The sequence below is a fragment of the Labrus bergylta genome, chromosome 22 (genome assembly GCF_963930695.1).
Source record: "Labrus bergylta chromosome 22, fLabBer1.1, whole genome shotgun sequence".
Taxonomy (NCBI): Eukaryota; Metazoa; Chordata; class Actinopteri; order Labriformes; family Labridae; genus Labrus; species Labrus bergylta.
The window spans coordinates 12,641,722-12,663,758 of NC_089216.1; the positions used below are offsets into that span (position 1 = coordinate 12,641,722).

A 22,037-nucleotide genomic window follows, 5' to 3' on the forward strand; every position below is an offset into this window, starting at 1 on the left:
AACGATAAGTAAAAGGATTTTGTTAAGTAATCAGGACTGGGAATATCTCACGTCCATCAAACTGACCGGGTCTACTTCTCAGTCATAACGGCACCTGTCATGCAGGAGTCAGCTCATCAGTTTCTTATTAAAATAAAAAGAGATAGGTGAAACTAATTATGAAACAGTAGAATTGGGTTTTTAATTTAATTGTAGGTTAGATAATAAGAGGATAGAAAGTTATACTTGAGGCCCCTGCCCTGAGTAATATGAAAAGTCATTCAAAATTCACTGTAAGATACAAAGTCAAGTCAAAACTTGAGCTTTTATTTAAGATAAGAGTCAGTGGAAATAACAGGAGGAGCAACCTTTAAAATAAAAAATAATAATCTATGAGATAGTAATTCAACATGTTTGATTTTCTAAGTAACATTTTGTAAGTCAAATTATAAGCTTGCGTTTGAATTCAATGTCAGAATTTAAAAATAATTATTCAAAACAATGAAATGGTGTATCAAAAACGATGATATAGTTAGTGAAAATATAAGCCTATAAAATTATAAATAAAAAGTCAGATTAATGGTGGTAAATCAAAATATTGAGAGGCACATTTTTAGAATACAATTCAAGATTATGTAAATCAATTAATTAAAAAAAACGTTGAAATATAATTTTTGATGTTAATCCATAACTTTTTCAACTTTTTGTGCCACTGAATAAATAAAATAACCACAAAAGAGAGATTCAGTTTAACCACTTTCAGTGACACTTGTTGTATTTCCTCATTGAGACGCTAGGTGGAAGTAAGACACAGGGGTAAAAACAGAGTGCGGTGCTGTTTGTTTTCTATTGTGTCATAGGATTTCGTGTCTACAGGCAATTTTCACAATGACATTATATTATGTCATAATTCCTCTTCTAGTAAGTGGGATCATTTGAACCATTATTGAAGGAGTGGCAGCGCTTAGACTCACTTTCATCAAGAAACAGAAACAGAAAACTTCCCTTTGAGTAATACAAACAAACATGAAACGTATATGACTTCCACCTTACCATAATTTTTTTTCAGGTTTATAATAGTTTCTAGACTGTGATTAGACAGGAAAGCTGACAAGAAATGGACAGAAAATGACGGAAACGTACCTTTCCAACCTTCAAAATAAAACTGCTAAAACGGAGAATTTTTAAAATAAAGGTTAAAAATAGATTTGGACAGCAAAATCATGAAACAAAAAAATGACATAAAGACTAAAATTTTATAGTAAAGTTTATTTTATAAAAAATTTTACAAATCAATTCAGCTCTATGAATTCAGTCCTAGTGTAGAAACAACATTCACAAATCTATTATAACGTTTGAACTTGGTTTTTTTTAGTTATTTTTTTAATAATACACAAATCCAAAATTATGAACAGAAAGCATGAATAAAAAGTAATTGAAACACAATTTGTGAAACAACATCCAGTCATTAATGATTAGAATACAACTCCATGTCTATTATCATTCTTTTTTTTAATCAAAGCATTTATAATTACCCTACTGGCCATGAGTATTTAATGGTTTTATGGTATAATATGAATGAAAAATGTTTTTGTTTTGTTTTGTTTTATATGGATTTTATTTTGAAATGCATCACCGGATCCTCTAAATGTCCCTTAAAAGTACTTGACAGTGTTTCGCCCTCAGGGGGGTTGTGGTGGCTCTCCTACCTCCCGTCCGCTCCTCTCACACGCTGCTGGTAACAAAGGAGACAACAACAGGGAGATGATGGGTCCTCAGACAACAAGCCTGTCAGACAAACAATAAGAAACACACCTGGTTTGTGGAGGTTTATTCCTCACTGTTTATTCTCCTGTTCGTTAAGTTCACAGGACAGTAACGGAGCTGCGCCCCGGAGCGGGTTCAACCCAAAAGCCCGTTTTCTCTCTCCGAAGCTAACGATGTTGGACTGCCGACAGTAAAGCCGAATGACAGAAGAGAAAGAGCAAGACATGTCTGAGTGAAATGGTGAGTTTTCTTTTTGTTTTCTTGTTGTTTCAAGTGAAGCAGGTTAATTATGTGTAGTTAAGCAGGTGTGGTTTGGTTTAGCCGGTTAGGCACCTGTTCTCTTAACCTCTGTAATAGCCTGCTAGATAATAGGCCTTATTAGATATTAGTCATACTTAATAATAGAAAATGAATGTAGCTTTAGATATCTTAATGTACAATATCTTCCAGCTGTGTATCTTTACATATTTTCCAAATGTGTATTGCAGGTATGTAACAGTATGTAGTATTGAGGGATACAAACAAGTCCTTTAAAGGGAAACTTCGCTTTGAACATTTTATGAATAGTATACAATAGGTTAAAGTGAATTAGTTTTTATGTTGGAAAATGTGTTTAATATCAATTACCTTTTACGTTTGCTGGGCTAGATTGTGATAGGTTACTCCTTTAAAGTATCCGTTTAGTAAGAGATAAAAAGCATATTCAGGCTACATTTGCAATTTCATGTATTCATCATTTCACCAGACATGTCACCAGTGTGTGTGTGTGTTTGTGTGTGTGTGTGTGTGTGTTTGTGTGTGTGTGTGTGTGTGTGTGTGTGTGTGTGTGTGTTTGTGGTCCCCTTTCCGACGCACCTTTTCCGCCCCCTCTTCCTGTCCAACGTGGAGCTTCCATACACATCACATGTATTGTAATGGTTACTCTCTTAAAGCCCCCCTACCAATTTGACTCACACACTCACACACACTCACTCTCTCTCACACACACACACACACACATACACACGCTGACCCATTAGTCTCTGAAGCAGATGGCACATTGTACACTCTCACACACACACACACACAACATTGTGTTTAATGGACTCCCCCCTTTAAGCACTTAAGGATTGTCCTCAAGCCGGTCTGATTTGAGGGATCACACCATATCTGGTCCATATTGGATTTAACAGGACAAATACACTCACTGGAATGAATGAGTGGCCCACTGACCCAGCCGAAAGTGTGTGTATGTGTGTAAGGGTCCACTGGACTTTGGGATGTAGCTATTGAATGAACCAGGTCATAAAGCAAAATGAGACAAAACACAAGTGGAGTCTATGGTGAGGGCTGATTGAGGGGAAAGTCAGGGGGGAATTTTGACCTCAGGTCTGGTCTGTCAGTCAGTCTATATTAGAGCCTTTACACACAATAACAATGTGTTATCTCCACTGCCAGTGCTTTGTGAACAAACCCTCCCACTGAGGTTTTCATGTCACTCTGTGGACAATGAAAACAGCCAGAGGGCCACAACTGAAACCTGGAAAGACCAATGATACCCCCCCAAAACATGTACCACTGCGATGACATCATGTCTACTGTTACGTTTTAAACAAGTAAAGAGCAGATTTTATTCTGAAAATTCTCAATGTTTTCATGCCATGAATTCCTCCATGGCTTATTGAATACATGAATCGTCGTCACACTGAAATGTGAAACTGTGTCTGTCTCTTTATTCTGAAGTTCCCTGACTCCCCTCCAAACAGGTCTGACTAGCTGGTGCTCTTTCAAACAGCAGTCGGTTGAGTGTTATTGACTTTCTTTAAGGCTGTATGGAAAAGACTGCTCAAGAGCCTAAAATAGTGCATTGTTGTCTGTGACGCTTTTGTTTACCTGCTGCTGTCTCTACCGTTGATTCATTTCTTTAAAATGTTGTCTGGTCAGTTGCTCGGCTTCATGGGGAATTGCTTACACTTTATTTGACAGGAAAGGCCTCTAAATAGCAACTGATCACTTTAAAGTTTGGAGACTTTTCTGAGAAATTAAAAAAAAAAAAATAAGGGTCAAAATCAACGTAGCTGCTGCAAAGAGATCCTGTTATTAAAAGTCTCATCGCAATATGATTTTATGTTGATGCTACTGACAACAATGTCGTATTTGCTGATATAACAAAGCCTGCCTATATATGATTTCAATTAAAGTCAATAGAGAGGCCTCACTGGCCTGTAATCAAGACGAGAAGGAGCTCTCTGCTTGTTCTGATTTAGGAGACCCCTGTGGACAAAGTGGTACATGTTTTCTATTTGCTGTCTTGTACATCAAATACAAAGTCGTGTTTAACAAACTTTCTTTAAACCGTAAAGTTCTCATCTCATCAAGAATCTTGGCGTGGAAAGTGTAAACCACAGGCTCTTTATGCAGCGCAACACTCACCTACCCTGCGGCAGGGTTTTCAGACACTTCATAGAAATAGTCACTCTTTATGATGATGATGATGATGATGGTCCTGTTGACTTTGAAGCTCATGAAGAGGCATCAGTATTCATTTCAGTCTGTTTCATAACCAGTTTAAAAACTCCTCACAGGAACATGGATCATTTTATTTACTTAATATCAATATGACTTTGTTTATTATCATATCAATATATTGAATCTTTTCAAAGTCTTATTACACCCCCTTTACTCTTAACACCAATTCCTACATTACCCATAATGAAACCTAATAGTTTCTTACCTTCTTCAACTTATTTGATGCTTTGCAAACCACAGAAAATATCTGTAGTGCTTCTTGTGATAAGTTTAATGACGGTTGACAAATTGGTGGAGTCCCCTTTAAGAATCCAGTGACGAACAGTTTGATAAAAGGCTGCAGATTCATAGTTTTTATGTTTAATTTCTATAGGGCCCGACTGATATGGCATTTTTTTTCGGGCCGATATCAATATTAGGGAGGGGGAAAATCCAATGCCGATATCTAAGATCTATCTTAATCTGTAGAGATAGATATAGATCTACACAAGAATTCTGTTGATCTCTCAAATGCAGTTATCAAACAATCAGGACAAGACGAAAGTAAATGTGCACGTATGCGTCACCGCTTGACACAATGGAGAGTGGGCGGCTGTGGCTCAGTTGGTAGAGTCAGTCGTCTCTCAACTGGAAGGTTGGGGGTTCAATCCCCAGCTCCTGCACCAACATGGTCCGATGTGTCCTTTTGCAAGTTGCTCACGCTGCTTCGTTGGCGGCATTTGAATTTGTATGAACGGGATTGGTTACTTCTGATGGTTACCACATAGCAACCTTTGTCATCAGTGTGTGAATAGGTAGAAGGCAAGAAAGGTCAAAACAAGGATATCTGTGATAAAATGATGTGATACCAATATTATCAACTGGCCCATTAATCGGTCTGACTCTATTCATTTCATATAGTTCAATAATTATATTTCTTATCTGTTGGTCCAAAATGCTCATCATGCTTTTCCAAGAGCCAAACATTATGTGTTCAAATGTTTTTTGTACCCTAAACTGTAAACAAAAATAACAGCAATGACATTTATACATGCCAAGAACAACTTGATGGACTGATTGTTTCAGCAATAGTTTGGATATTTCTCTTTGTTTGAATATAAATTCACTAAATGACTCTAAACTCTTCAGTGAGCAGTGACATGTTCTCCTGCATGACTCAGTCAGAGGATGACTAACCCCAGGCCGGTTTGGTGTGGTGTTGCGTCAGCTGTTACACACACACACACACACACACACACACATAAAAAAATAAAAAAAACATGGCGTGGAGAATCTGCAGCACGAACATTTGGTCAACCAGAATGGAAATTGAATTTCATATTCTGGTCATCATGTTTCTTTTTATAGAAACGTCGGCGCTGACAGAAGCGGCTGCCACGTTTTCACTGCTTCATTTGAGTGAGCCGAGAGCTTTGAACACAGACTCCTCTCCTCGATTCAAACGAATGAATTATAAAGGAGTGCAGCTTCAGGATGTGTAGGCTTCTTCTTGAAAAACAACCTTTCTAGATTTTTAATGTTTGGCCATTGTGTCCTAATTTAGATGTGTTTGTATAGAAGGAGTAACAGTACAAACTAAGGGCCGTTCTTTGAAAGGCGGAGTCTGTTATGACGGCTGGGAACTTGTTGTAACTGAAGAAATCATCATCGATGAAAGAGTAAAACATTACAAGGAGCTTGAGGCTAAACCAGTTATGACTCCAGCGCTCAGGGAGGAGAGATGATATTTTATTAAAACAACGGTTAATTATTAATTGAATAACCTGAGTGTGCTATGAATCCTAAGATTAGTATGTACACATACACAAGTATTACACGTTCCTTAACAGCAATAGGCATTGCCAGGGTCCGAAATTAACTTTTTGACTCGCCGGCCAAGGTGGCAGGTAGATGAAAGAATTCACCGGCCAAACATATTTTCAGGGGGTCTGGCACTGTGTAGTTCCTGGAGCACCTCCTCTGGGATCATCTTTACAATGGGGCCTCCTTCACCGACTGTTCTTAAGAACACATTTCTTCTTAAATCCTACTTTAAGTAGTCTGTGCTCCGCCTGTGTCGTCATCAGGGCTCCGTTAGGCAACGCCACTACCTTATATTTCTTGTGTCTGCAGGGCCCTGCAATCATGCCCTTTTATGGGCATTGGTGGGAGGTTACTTATGCTAATTAGGAACAACGTGGACACGCTTACAACTTACTGACACAAGAAGATAAAAACACAGCTGCAGACAGTTCAGTCTTTTAAAAACATGCTGGTGAATCTGATGGAGTCTTCTTAAGAACAACTTAAGAAAAATCTTACAAACAATCTTAAGAAGAAATTGAAGAATGATGCTCAATGCATCTAAAAAGACTGAAATAGAATAAAACTCTTCGGGCTTCTCGTTTCTGAACTAGAAACATTTCAAAGTGTCTTCCGATTTTTAAGAGCCTCCCAGTTCTAGACACATGCCAGCCATTTAGCCTTTTAAATTATTAACCCAAATCCTTCTCTTCAGCGGCAAGGCGTCTATAAATAACTGTTAAAGAAGTCGGGTTGAGATTTACACTACAAAGCTCACAGATCTGAAGCTGTTTCTGTATTTACCTTCAGTATGTCTCCTTGTAAACACACTTAGGAATGTGTTCTCAGCAGGTATGATTCGGCTCCTACAGTACAAAGTTCATTCCCATGATACTTTCAGCTGCAGTCAGTGAGGAATATGTAGCACAAAACTCAAAGTCTGATTCAAGGATTGTACTGTACTGGAAAATCTGCCCAGTGTAAATGTTTGTGTCACACACAGACAATCACTGTTATTATACCCGATGTTGCATTTATTTCAAAGGGGTCACAGTGAACGACTAAGCGGGCTAAGTAGAAGTTACCAGATGAGGTCCAACAAGGAACATTTTTTTACAACCGACATGAAATCCCCAGAAAGGAGATGAAATAAAAAAACGTTCATCTTGTGACTCCATAAAAGTCCTCATGAGATCTTTATTTATGGAGCCTGAAGACGTGACAGTATTTTTTTTAAAAAGGAGGAAAACTGTAGAGGATTCTTTTTCTTACCTCGTTCATTTTCTTTTTAATCCTTCAGAATTAGGACCCAATCAGGGGTCCAGACCTACCAGTTTGGGGACCACGCCCCCCCCTGCCCTTACATGAGAGCATCAAGAGCTTTAAAGAGTAATTACGCAGATTTTAAAACTTCAAACGTCTGTGAATATTTCTGTGCTTCTTCTTATTTGAAAATAAAAAACGGTATAAAGTCTATGATAGAGAGGCGCAAAATGCCTCAAGTGATGTCATGTAAGTCGATGTTTCTTAGAGCTGAAAACTACAGGTACACATTTTTTAATAACCTGACGCAATGGAGACAAATAGAAGTCAACTTAACAGCCCTATGGCCTGCTCCTTATGTTTGTGTTAGCTTAAGGCCTTGAGGTGACATTATATTATTGCTCTGTCTGGTACAGTTGCACCGATTTGAGAGTTTTTAAAGCTCCTCATCATGTGTTTGAAAACGTTATAGGAATACTGGTTGAATTTGATATAACATCCAACTGGGTTTAAACTTCTCTCTCCTTCTCTTTACTCATCAGGTGATGATGACATGCTCAAATTAACATTTGCCCTGAAAGCCTGACCTCTGATTGGTCAGGGCTGGGAGTGAACGCACCAAAAGGAAAGACTCCAGCCACCATGTCTGTCCAGGAAGCATCCCAGCGGCCCACGTCTCCTTCAGCCCTCAAACCTGGGGCCAAACCCAGACCAGAGATCCCCCCGAAGCCTTCGACACAGCCCGGATCCCCTCCTCTGGGAGACAGAGGCAGCAGCACCAGCCTCTCAGGAGGGAAGGTTAAGAGTATCGTGGAAAAGTTTACCAGAGAGGAGTCGAAAGAGACATCAAAGGAGCGGGTGGAGCATCCCACCAATGGTACGGCAGAAGTTAAACTAAGTAAGCGGTTCAAACGACCGCCCACAATAAAGCCCAAACCGGGCCGGGCCAGTCTGCAGCTTCCGCTCGGAGGAGAGCAGGCGCCTCCACTGCCTCTGAAGAGGAGCCGAATCCCGCATAAGCAGAAGGAGAGCGTTGGAGGAGAGGAGGTGGACAGCATCAGCGTGGAAGGAGGGAGATCAGGTACACTGGACAGTCACTTAATCTTTGATCTTAAGATGTTTTTTTTTTTTTAATTGAACTTTTTTCTTAAATTCAATTTTGCTATTACTCTATCTTTTTTATTTCTGAATAAATGTCCCTTTCTAATTTTTAGTTTTGACAATAAATATTTTGCCCCTCTGTACACTCCCGTGCCGTGTGCGCTTAAAGCCATGCTGTCCATTAGGGTTGCGCATACAACTGCAATGTTATCGTTTTCATGAAAGAGCAAGAAACACATTGCAAAAATGTATCGCAATAAACAATTATTTAATCGAAACAACATGTGTATATTTAACCCTAATGGGAGGCCTGTGTATAATGGCCATGCAGTCATGATGCACTCAAATAAAGCTGAAGCTCGTCAGCATATATACATAAAACTGAGATCTTACAATCTGCAGTATCACTTACGTTAAGAGGACTATCACACACTCTGGAGTAGACCCAGGTTTAGACGAACGGTCACTTCGTTCAAACCGAAAGGAAAAGTGTGTGCGCGCCCGTGTGTGTGTGTGTGAGCTTTAATTAGTATGAAATAATAATCTAGAGCACAATAGAATGATTAAAACACAGAGGGGAGGCGCCTACAGCTAAAGTACACAACAGACAAAAAAACAGGTTCAGTCAGTCAGCTGTTCGCATGATTGTGTGTGTGTGTGTGTGTGTGTGTGTGTGTGTGTGTGTGTGTGTGTGTGTGTGTGTGTGTGTGTGTGTGTGTGTGTGTGTGTGTTAGCGTGTTGTGTGCGCGCATAGTTCTGAGTTATATGGAAGCAGGAAGTGGTGCACACTTACGGTAATAAGTAAGATACTATGACAGCATTGTGAGCCATTGTTTCTTATCTGTGTCTTGCAGATATTGCTTTGTGATAATTCAGTCGTAAAGTGGAGCACGTTAAATCTCATGGACTGGTGAATAGAGATGTGCGTGTCCCCTAAACATTTACTCACCCAGTTCTTTCACTTCCTAGTTTTGGTTCCCTGTCAGTATGAAAGGATCCCTTTAATGATCATATAGTACTCTGGGACAATGCATCAGCATTTGTAGCATTCATAGTGATCTATGTCTGCTTGAAAAAGCTAATGTCTGACACCATTTCCATCACTGGGTTAGGTGACTTATGATTCGATACGATACAATGTCGTGCCACGCCATACGATATGATACGATGTGCGATACATGACCTGTGATAAAGACAACATCACAAAAATTGATATGTAGCAAGCATATAAATAATTCTATATCACAATGTCTGATGAACGCAGAATATAAGATGCTCCTAAAACGCTGAAGTGCAGAATTAATGTATTTCTTCACTTCAATTTGTCGTCACTGTTACCTCTTATCATGCATCATCCTTTGACTTCTTTTATCCACGGCCCAACATTATCTCACTGTCAAAGTAGAAAGAAACTCTTGCACTTCAGCCACTCCACAAATGGAGGACTTAAGACATACAAAAAAAAAACAATAATTGAGTGGATACCTTCTTCAAGACATGAAGAAGGTATCCACTGAATTCGATTGTCCCACTGTCGTCATCTCTTTTTAAACCCTCTGTCTTTGAAGTGGTGACACAGTGGGTTGAATCTGTTTAGGTTGCCGTAGTGATTCAGGACGACGATGTCTTTCTGTATCAATATTCTGACCAAGTTAAGACAATTAGCAGAGAATAGGAAAGAGGTTCTATCATGTTCTCCCACAGCTCAGTTAACTTTTCCCCCCCATCATCCAATTAAGTGGTTGGCGCAGCGGTTGGTGTGTGCGCTCCATGTATGGAGGCTGTAGTCCTCCAAGCGGGCGGCCCAGGATCAAATCCCACCTGTGGCTCCTTTCCCGCATGTCATGACCTGCTCTCTCTCTCTCTGATTTCTGACTCTGTCCACTGTCCTGTCTCTACATTAAAGGCACAAAAAGCCCCAAAATAAAATCTTAAGAAAAAAAAGGCTATGTATTGGGTAAAGACTTTCCTCTGTACTCTCTGACCCTCCTCACTCTTTGCTCCACCTATTCCATTTCCTTCTGTCAATATTGGATTTTAATTTCCGCCGTACAACTCCCCAAAGTCTCCATGAATATTTGAATACATGCAAAGTGAAGGACTGACTCGACAGTCCGTCCTTCAGCCTTCTGAGTGGAGAAAAGAAAGGCTCAGACCTCACAGGAGACGCTCAGACGCTGATGAGACGCATGTGAGGGGCTAATTCATAACCATTAGTTTAGGGTTTCAACCTCGACGTGACACCAAAAGTATTTAGCTTTCAAAGTAGAAACAATGTTAAAACATCTGATGTTGATTTAGTGTCCTCCATTTTCATTCATATTTAAAGTCATTGTCCGCTCTTTTTGATGCAGCTCCTGACGGAAAAGAGGTGGAGGTTCAGCCAATAGGAGGCGATGAAGCGGAGGCGGAGCACAGTCCGGACACGCCTCTCAGTCCGTCCTGCGACCCGAGCTGTACCTGCGTATGTCACGTCCAGTGGCCTGGCATGAAACTAATGTGGGTGCCTGTGGACACTGCGGAGGACGGAGGGGGTGGAGAGGAGGAAGAGATTTATGAGGAGGAACTAAGGGAGGAGGACTGGGTGGAGGAGGAGTGGGAGGAGGAGAGGGGAGGGGAAGGGGAAGGAGACAGCAGGGCAGGGGGTGAGGTGGACAGGACTTCTGTGGTTGATGAGAGTGAAATGTTTAAAAAAGACAAAGCAAAGTTTCATCATTCGTTGGGTGTTTTGTTGGCGGATGGTCACAGGAGACGCTCAGACCCGGGCCCTCACTCTGTCCTCACCTCCCTCGCTGTCACCCGCTCCCAGTCTCCACCTGTCCCCCCAAAACAGACGCAATCCACCCACTTTAAACCCACACATGAGGAGGAGGAGGAGAGTATTTATGAGGCCACACTTCCTGTGGTTGACTCTGCTCCTAAAAAGACTCCACCTGTGTGTAAGGAGCTGGATATCCCTCTTATTAAAGTACGCAAACCGGCCCGTTCCAAACTTTCCTACAGCACCTCAGACCCCACCTCAGAGTTTCAGAACAACATAGAAGCTGTGTCGAACCCGCAGGACGTGCCGCCCGCCATCCCTCCGAGGATGCCTCTGACTCTGGATAGCCGCAGCCTCACGCCCGTCCAACGCGCTGGCATTCCACTTCCCCAGCCCACGCTGGAGGAGTGGCGCAACCTGCGGCCGTCGTCCCCCGGCGGCTCAACCGGCAGTGGTTTGAGCCCCCATAGAGCCTTAACTCCACCCCCACCCAGCCCTCACAGACCCCCACCCAGCCCTCACAGACCCCCGCCTCCACCGCCAAAGACGGACCCCAGGAGGCTGAGCAGTGCCTCGCTGCAGTCGCTCACACAGAGAAAAGGTTTGTACTGGACAAACACTTTTCTCTTTGTGTTAGAAGAGATGTGAAGCGTTACATTTTCTGTGGATTTGAAAGAAGTGACACAATGTTCTCGTGTTTTCAGAGGGAGGGGAGAATGAATGGAATGCAGGAGAGAAAGAAGACACAGCGGAAGAAACGTGAGTGATCACTCATTTTGATCTAATTTACATTTTTGAAAGTATAAGGTAAAACATTTTTTTTAATTCTTCTATGTCAAGGAATCCAATGAAAAGTCTAAAATCAATGAACTGATCCCGGTAAAAAGCTTTATCTGTGTAGCCAAAGTCTGATATGGAAGTTTTATTTTGAAATGAATCACTATTGCTGTTTTTTTAAGCTTTTTCTATAATTTGGAGACCAGGAGGTAAAAACTTTCACCTGACTTATCCTTTAAGTCAGCGTTAAGGGGTGTAAGGAGGTGTCATTATTCCTGTCATCCACTCCATTGGGGAAAACTTAAGTTTCATATCAGTTGATCCCTTCCATTTTTTTCTAAACTTCCCGTTTTCAGTCGCCCAGAGAGGTCAGGCTCCCTCAGGAGGCAGACGTCGTTCAGCTGGGAGTCTCGTCTGCAGGATGGTAAGGATGGTTTCTCTGTAATTCAAGATGTCTCTGAAAATATACAGCAGCTATTTTAAGCTTCTTAGTCATTTAATATCGACTCTTTACTTGTAGTAGCTGCTGCTGGATCTTAATGTCGTTAGGCTTTCTTATTATATATAGAAGTATACCATACACTACCAAACACGTTATTCTCCCCTCAGGAAAATGTGTCTTGGAGTCAGTGCTGCACACTTTTAGCTGCCTCCATAGTAGCATCAACCACAGCGCTACGATAGAAACGTTTCTCATTATAATACAGATTAATAACATACTTTGACATAAACAATGCTATTTGTGCCAGTCTCCCTTTAAGTAGCTACAGATGTAGATTCTCCATTTTTACATCAGCACATCCAAGACCAAGCTTTCTGATGCAAACACACTCTACTTTTCAAACCAGTATTGAATTCATAATAAGTCGCCTTGACACTGGACACAGATTCAGGCGCTGCTGCTCTTAATTTGACAAATCTACAGCATGAAGGAGGGTTAATCATGTTACTAATTGGTGATGAGTTGTCTTGTCTCCCCTCAGAGCCTCTCTACCAGACGTACCGCGCCACCGTCATCACCAAGGAGATCCGACGCCAGACCGTTTGCCGCAACATCAGCAAAACCAGCGCCGACTACGCTACAGACTGGACGGCCCGTCGCTCCGGGACTGGAACCGGTGGCGGCACTGGGACAGGGACTGGAACTGGTAACGGAGGACTCAGGAGCAGCCCTGTGCCAACGCCGGGCCAGAGCACCTTGTGGCAGGACCTCCAGGACGTTAGAGACAGCGGAGTCCTGGAGCAGCTCACCCCTGAGCAGTGCAAGTACCAGGAGGTGAGGGGGCTGATGGGAAAAGATGCGGGGAGAGGCTAATGCACCGAGGAGAGATTACAGGGAGAAAATCAATGATGAGAGGAGAAGGGAAGAGAAAGGGGAGATGCTGTATCAAGTTTTAAATCACATCTCAAAGTACTAACGTGATGGTTTAATATAAATTAAGATCCACTCTGCCTCCCTGTTATCACACACTGATGTTATATGATATGGATTGTTTTCTTCTCTGTTCATCAAAGTGTTTACAGTCGCTGCTCAAAGTTTCCAACATCAATCAGGACTTTTCAAGAAAAAAATCACATCATGTAAAGGAAGGGAATGCATGTTTGCTTTTTTTGAAGCTTCTTTGCTACATGGTAGTTTAGTGATTTAGACGAAAAAACGTTTATCTCATGACATCACCACTTGTCGCTATAAATTGTTAAACTGAAAACAAAAAAGCAAAAATGTTGCACAAATTCAAGTACAGTCATACATAATGGAATTCAGAGAGTGGACAGTAAACTAACTCGTTATTAGATTCAGTGGAGAAATAGGTAGGGGGAGCAGTTTTATTCAAAGGCTGAGGTTAATATTTGTATTTTTTTTCTTCCCCTGGCAGAGTATGTTCGAGGTTTTGACATCGGAGGCCTCCTACCTCAGATCTCTGCGAGTTCTGACCGAGCACTTTCTCGACAGCCGGGAGCTGGAGGAGACGATGATCATCAGAGACAGGAAAACTCTCTTCTCCAACATCCTGCGGGTCAGGGAGGTCAGCGAGAGGTGAGAAATGGCGCAGAGGGGGATGGAGGGAAACAGGTGGGGGGGATAGGATGGTGATTTATGAGTTGAAATACAGGGAGGTCTTGGGGAGAGATACAGAGTGATAGGAAAAAAAGTTTTGAGTCATTTCCTGAGTTGAGGCCAGAACGTCATCACTACTTAAAAGCGTGTATGTTTTTTTTTTTTAAATGATCATCTCTCCTGTCTGACTCTTTAGATTCCTGAAGGACCTCGAGGACCGTATTTTCAAAGACCTCGTCTTCCCTGACATCTGCGATATTATCCACTATCACGCCCAGCACAACTTCCCTGCTTATATCGACTATGTCCGCAACCAGATCTACCAGGAAAAGACCTACACCTCGCTCATGTAAGGAGCAGAAGTCCTGGCTTCTCCATCTCAATCAGTGTCCGCTTTTTCCACAGTTTAATTAAAGGTTAAATGACTCGATTATCGTCCACAGGAAAAACAATGTGCAGTTCGCGACGGTCATCACACGTCTGCAGGAGTCGCCTCAATGCCAGCGGCTGCCCTTCATGTCCTTCTTACTGCTGCCGTTCCAGCGAATAACACGCATTAAGATGCTCATTGAAGTAAGGCACATCTATAAACCATTATTAAATCTTTTTTGTTGTAGAGTAGCTGCTTATCTTCAAAGCAGCAAGTGTGACATTTGTGATATGAGACTTAAAACAAATTCTAACGACGAGGAAACCGATTATTTTGGGCTGTCAGCGGCTTTTATATGAAATGAACATCGTACGATTTGAATACTCCAGGGGATCTCAAATTAAAAAAAAAAACTTTCATATTGATCAAACAAACACAGTTGTCTTCAAGTGTCAACAACCATTGCTAAGCTTATATTGCATACATTATCCATCATACAAGTGCAGACAGTAAACAAAGAATTCAGTAGTTCAATGAATATAGCACAAAGGTGATTAGCTCAGCATAGCATAATGACTGGAAGCAAAGGGGGAATTGTTAACCTGGCTCTGATTGACTTCAGTTTTGTTGTTTAATTGTTACAAATTAGTTTACACGTAAAATAACAAAATAATTAGTGAGTTTTAGAGGCATTGATTGGATTTCTTTCTATTTGGTTCAAAAAATATGCATGACAGGATTGACAGTAAGAAGCCATTCTAATATAACCTCACAACATCAACAAAATAACAAGCCTCAGTAATTAAATGTACAAAGAGAAGATTGAAGACTTTTGATTGAGTCTGCAGGCCCCACTTTTATTTTGAAAAATTCTTCTGTTCTCCTTCCTTGTGAGGAAAAAGCTCAGTGTCATAGCTCACTAGCCACTGGTGCACGACTCCAATGTTGATAACCTTTTTTTAGATCACCAAGTGTCTTTAAAAAATGCTGCAGTACATTTGCAGTTACTGACCCGCGCTACATGCCATTGAAAGTCATCCGTTTGAGTTCATCACGGTGCGTTGCTCTGAGGAACGTCCTCATTCCAGCCCAATCTCTTCTCTTCCCCGCCTCCTGACCTCTCAACAAACACACCTCAAACTCGTGACCCTGGCCGCTTTAAGATGGAAAAAAAATGTATGCTGTTGTGATGTTGTTTGTCCACTGCAGATGTAGAAAGTTGTTGTTTGTGCGTTTCAGAACATTCTGAAGAGAACAAAGGAGAGGACGAACGAGGAGCAGACAGCCTCAAAGGCTTTGGCTTCAGTGTCAAAGGTAAATGCAGCTCACTCCTCACCCTCCCTGCCGCCTACAAATCCGGATAGTTTGACTCTCGAGTGCCTCCCGTGCCTCAGGAAATTAGACTTCAGCCATTGTGTTAGTGAAGGATTTTCTATTGATTGAGCTCTGCAGTGACAGTGAGTCATATCTCTGAGGACAAAGGCAGAGTGAGGCTCATACAGGGAGATATTTGAGGGTTTTTGTTAAAGGAATGAACCCAATGCTCTCAATGAGACAGTTTTATAACCCCTGCTGGAGGGAACACAACGAGAGGTTCTACATTAATCTTTCTTTTTCTCTGTCTTCTGATCCCTCACAGATCATTAATGAGTGTAACACGCAGGTTGGAAAGATGAGACAGATGGAGGAGCTGATCCACGTCTCTCAAACACTGGAGTTTGACAAGCTCAAGGTAAATAAAGAATAATCACTATTCAATAATCAATCGGTCTTTTATTTGACAAGGAAAGAAATGTTCATTCGCCTCTGTGTTTGTTTCCTCCAGGCCGTCCCGATCATCTCCCAGACTCGTTATTTGGAGAAAAAGGGAGAGCTGCAGGAAATGTCCAAAGGAGGGACTCTTTTCAACATGAGGGCAAAGTTCACGCCCATCTACCTCTACCTCTTCAATGATCTACTCATCATCACCGCCAAGAAAGGGTGAGATGAACAGATCGATTTTCAACGCCTTCACCGGAAAAAACAACTCATATTTGACATCCTGTCATGTTGGATCAAACAAAAACCCTGATTTGCTTTGAGACAAACACACATTTTTGATGTAACATGACGGGGCTGTGGCGCTGTTGTCAAACGGAAGGTTGAGGGTTCAATCCCCAGCTCCTGCAGCAGCATGTCCGATGTGTCCTTGGGCAAGACACTTAACCCCAAATTGCTCCTGCTGCTTTGTCTGTTGTGTATTAATGGGATTAGTTACTTCTGATGGTCTCACTCTGCCATCAGTGTGTGAATGTGTAGGTGTTTTACCTGCAGTGTAAAAGCGCTTTAAGTAGTCAGAAGACTAGAAGACAAGCGCTTTACAAGCTCATGTCCATTTACCATGACATATTTATTTCATTTCCTCAAGTTCCCTTGATGCTTTAGGGATAGAAATGTTGGTCTACCACTTACTTGGTTTACCACAGGAAGATTGACATGAAAAATTTGTAGACAATAGTTGCTCGCTTGGTTGCAGCTTTCACTCCACTGAGCAGGAGTTGGTTGGGCTTGACATGTGGAGACAGCTTGTACGCGACCCAAAACCTGTCTGGCCTCATGTGGTATGTGACCATTCCATTAGCTGGAAGGTTTAGGGTGAGAGGATAATAACAAAATAACTCCAAAACACACCAGAAGCCAGAAACGATGGACAGAACCTATATGCTAGAGAAACGTTGACAACAGAAAGACAGACTCCAGTCCTTGCAGAGGAGGGTTCCTCACCTAGCAGAAATCTTCACATCACCAAGAGGTTTAACGCAGTCTTTATGCTAAGCTAGGCTGTTTTTCCTGCTTATTAGCGTGCTTAACATAAACTAAGACGCACATAGTTTAAATCTTAGCTGTATGTTCAGGTCTGTGTCCATAGTTTGAACAGTTAACCTTCTAAAACATCAGCACTCTTTCAATGTAAACATGCTAATTTAAGCTAGGCTAAACTACAACAGATATAGTTTCAACCTTAAATATATGTTGTTTTATTTATTTCTATGGCTCAAACTGTTTACCTACTTTACACTATCAGTGTTTAAATGGAAAAATAATCTCGGCTAAAAGAAGAAAAACAAAGTTTCAACTTGAGATGTATCGATACTACCTCTCTCTATGGTATCCTGCTGACGTTTGCAGTTAGCTGTAAGAATAACCTCACAGTGTAACTAGCATGACTGTAAACGTCTAATAACCTAGAGGCTTAAATGTTTACGAATGATCTCTTGAACTCGGTCACTTCTGTCACAATACCCTACATATTATCAACAGTACAACCAGCATATCTGACAGGACAGTGCTGTTAAACACTTATCAAGCAGCTGCTGGGAAACAACACATACAAACCCGCTGTACTCTGTGAGTTACTCTTCAAACTCAGGTTATGTATTTCCTTCAGGGAATATCTTTTCAGAGGTATGTGCTGCACTTCTCTTTCAAGCTCATTGGCAAAGAGGTGGCAGGTGGCAAATGAGTTTCCCCGCCGGGGGGTTATTATAATTCTCTCTAATCTAATCTGTGATCATAAAAATATGGTTTGACTTTAACCCTGTCAACAACAATGGTATTCACACAGGACAGGATGACCCGGGGATTCATTGAGCAGGATGCTTTACATTTAGGCTGTAAAAGTGAGATTGCAGTCAGCGTAATTTCAGGTTCTGTATTTTTGATAAACTGTCAGAATATATCTTTAGCACTGAATAGGAGACACAACACAATAATGATACTTCCACTATGTCACCATTTGGGAAATAACTCCACTCTCTTCCTCAAATGTTACAGAAAGAAGCTTAAAAACTAAAATTAAAATAATGTTTTGTTATTGCCACATGGACAATAAAAAAAAAAGTAACATTCACATTGAATACAGTATTTAGTTCTGATATATAAATAACAAGGTCATCAAGAAGCTACTAAAGATAATTAGATCATCATTTTGGATATATGCATTAAAAAAATGATTTTTGTTGTTGAACAGAGCAGAGCGGTTTGTTGTGCTCGACCACGCCCACCGCTCTCTGGTGCAGGTGCAGCCATTAGATGAAGGCGGGAGTGGCGGCAGCCCTCTTGAGCACTGCTTCAACCTCACGCTGCTGGAAAACCACCAGGGGCGCATAATGGAGAGGCTGATCAAAGCTCCATCTCAGTGAGTACCTCTACAATTACAACAACAACAAAAAAAATCCTAAAACATTGCACAAGTTTCCTTCAGGATTTGTCTCTCTTTTTTTTTTTCTATAATCCAAATGTCAGCTGCTCAAAAACAATTCAAAAAATGCCCTCGTCCTAACAACAAGAATTTTAACAAGCTGTTTGTGTGAACAGGTCAGACATGCACAGGTGGATGGCTGCGTTTCCAAATCCCATCAACCCTGACGGAGACGACGATGAAGTGATTTACGAGGACTGGGGTTAGAACAACACACACACACACACACACAAACACACAAAGTGACACTACTGCATGTGGTTGTGTGTGTTTCATAACTGAGAAGTTTCTCACCGTTATGTACGCGTGTGTGTGTCAGATTGTCCACAGGTGCAGTGTGTGGAGCCGTACATCGCCCAGCAGGCAGACGAGCTCACCCTGGAGCCCACTGAGATCATCAACATCATCCGTAAAACGAACGAGGGTAAGGAAGGGGAGGGAACCAAAGTATTACATATTAATATTATTATTATAAAGACTCAAACTGGAGTTAGAATGTAAATTATGCCACGAAAAGATGATCCTTCACAAGACAAACACTTTTTACAAGTCATGATATAAAGTTGTGTAAAATTAGATTTTCTACCGACTAAAACAGATTTCCTTTAATAAAAAACAAAAAAGTCTAATATCCTGACGTGACTGTGTGTAATTAACACGGCCCCCTTCTTTGACCCTGCCTGTTTATAAACCCTGATCCTCATGACTGCCTCATCCTCCACCCTCCACTTTAGCAGTTTATTAGTTTCTTATGACTCGTCTTGCATGATCGAAACAGAACAAGAAAAAAAAAACCCTCCAATATTCCCCTGTTTGTTCTCCTCCCGCGCCCCTGCCCCTCCTCCTATTTCCTCTTCTTTCTCTCAGGCTGTTACGAAGGCATCCGCCTGTCGGACGGTCAGAAGGGCTGGTTCCCCTCAGGAAACGTCATAGAGATCACCAACGAGCACGTGAGGCGGAGAAACCTGCGAGAGCGCTACAGGGTCATGCAGGCGGCAAGCATGGTCACCATCAGCAAGGCCAACACCAGCAGTTAGGGTTTAGATTTGTCAAAGAAGTGAGCTGTGTATGTAGAGTATTCAGGGAATTTTAAAGGTATTGTTCTTACAAGCAGGAAGTGAAAGAAGACTGATGCTCATGAGACAGCATACCAGATCTACAATCATCCCCCTATCTATTGTATACTAAAGGAGCACTTACTGCAAGCTGCTGGGCGTGTGGTAGATCATTTACTGACACTTATGTGCATGTGTGCATTCAAAAACAAAGATCAGCGTCCTGCAGCACTACAGCTGCAGAGTCGAGCTCTTCTTTAGAGCATGCAGTCGTGCATTAACGTCAATCACTTTTTTAAAATGCTGATCTTTTTATCTGCTGCTCGGCAAAGATTGTAGACACTTCAGATCTACAGCCAAGAAAAAGATCTTGATGTTCCCGTACTGTACCTCCTCTTATATCATAGTCGTCACATGTGCACACACACACACCCGTTAAAATCTTCTCGTCCCTGCCATGAACAGGCTGTCGTGTGTCGTCAAGGAGACGAGAGCACAGGATGCAACACGTTTGATGCCACAGTTGTAAAAACAAAACACACCTTGACTGAAATACAAGTGTTGAACGAGACGAATCTAATCAGGAAGTGCCTTTGAATCGACTCAGAACGCAGAACAAATATTTAAGACTTCCGGTACGATCACATAGAGGATTTTAAAATGCATGTCAATGTGAGCTAGACTGTACTGCCATTACAGTTTTGTGCTGTCCACTAGCTCGTTAGCTTGTGCCATTGTAGTTTAATACTGTAGCGCCCCCTGCTGCTTGTTGTCATGGAAGCTGGGTAATCTTATGTGGAAATGTATAAAGTGTTGTAAATAATGTGTAGGGGATTCTCTCCTTCAAAACAGTTGTGGTGCTTTTAATTAAAAAAAAATGACACTTTTTAGCTCAGTTTTGTATTCTTTTTATTGAACAACGATACAAACATGTGCAATAAAGGGGACTTTTCATGAGGGATCTACAAACCTTGAAAAATAAAAAGTTTTTGGGGTCTATTTGGGTTCAACTTTCAAAGCAACCAGTGCAAATGACCTTTAACTTGTTTCCATAATAACAGAAATAGGTAGTTAAGACCCTTAAGAACAAACTCGGGGACAAGAAAACCCACCGGTAAAAGACTTATCATTGCATCAAAACTGCCATGTCTGCAAGGCTCAAGAGAACATGCACAGCATCTCCCTCAGACTCTGAGAGCTTCCGCTGCTTCACCTCTGAGAAATCTCCAGAGATGCTCGACTTGCTCTCTGACAAATAATCCCCGTAGCTTGGTTCTCCATCTTCCCTGTCACAAAAACTAATGTTATGTGAGGTAGAATAAGGAGTTATTAATGCAGGCAAGGTCCCTGATCCCTGAAGGAGGTCTGGTACAGGATCTGGATGTTTTTTAGCACTTTGGTTCTGGTTCCACATTTTGTCCATCAAGCTAAAGCCACTCGAGAGGGTGTTAGCTGCCTCGATCTCAGTGTCTGACCAACATCTCCCCTCACGTCCCGACAAACTGGCCTTACTCGGATGCAAGCGCTGCGAGGCCTCCTCAGCTAAAGTGGACTCCAAAGGTCCTGCATGGAACAGGGTTGTCTCCTCACTGCGTGCAGGCTCTTCTTGGTGGTGCAGTTTCAGGAGGTTGGTGACAGCCTGGTCCTCCTCCTGGGTCAGCTGGAGGACGAGCCGGTTCGGCTGCACTGCAGGGTGAAGGATGTTTATTTTCAAGGTGAGGCTGCCGAGCTCCATGGTGGGGTGAGGTCTAGATCTAAAAGGGTCGGGGCAGGCTGGCGGGGTCGGGCAGGTGGACATGACTGGTGGTGGAGTGTTGAGCTGGAAGCCGTCAAAGACCTGTGGAGAAAATGAGTCTTCATTTTCTATACAGCTCTTGGTCACTGTTTATGTTTTGTTTTCCATTAACTGTTCTTAATCTTATGTGCTTTTAAAAACACAATCATCACATGTTTCTTGTTTTCATTCAATGAAAAAGCCACATAACTGACCTTACAGAAGGTCTTTATAGTCAAAACAAACTGTCTCCTCCTCTCCTCCTCAGGTCTTAATTTCCTCTCAGCGCCCTGGTGGGTGTCTTAGCTCTGTCTGAAAGGACTGAGTTGATCTTATTAAAATGTTCTCGTCTGACTGTGACCCTAAATAAGCTCTTAACCCACCTCCACTAAAAGAGAACAGAGGACACCTGCAGACGGACCCCTAGCCTTACCTCAACCAGAGCCCAATGCATTATCGCAACCTGGAGTACTTTAACAAGCGTTTCATTTGAGAATTCAAAGTCTAATAATTCAAATTAATGTATCAGTTGATGTTTTTCTGCATTGACAACACCGCATTACATTTTTTTAAATCCCATTTTTATTAATGTGTGGTCCCC

General features: G+C 41.7%; 1 protein-coding gene across 1 annotated transcript; it reads left to right on the forward strand.

Annotated features, from left to right (window-relative positions):
* Window positions 1-1,656: 1,656 nt before the first annotated feature.
* Window positions 1,657-20,552, forward strand: arhgef15b (Rho guanine nucleotide exchange factor 15b). The gene is made up of 16 exons (XM_020629242.3): window positions 1,657-1,986; window positions 7,842-8,380; window positions 10,755-11,762; window positions 11,866-11,920; window positions 12,295-12,362; window positions 12,922-13,214; window positions 13,816-13,976; window positions 14,194-14,346; window positions 14,441-14,570; window positions 15,607-15,681; window positions 16,007-16,099; window positions 16,193-16,347; window positions 18,377-18,544; window positions 18,724-18,809; window positions 18,927-19,031; window positions 19,475-20,552. The coding sequence occupies exons 2-16, from the start codon at window positions 7,942-7,944 to the stop codon at window positions 19,642-19,644; spliced, it is 3,159 nt and encodes a 1,052-aa protein (XP_020484898.2). The 5' UTR covers window positions 1,657-1,986; window positions 7,842-7,941; the 3' UTR covers window positions 19,645-20,552.
* Window positions 20,553-22,037: the final 1,485 nt, after the last annotated feature.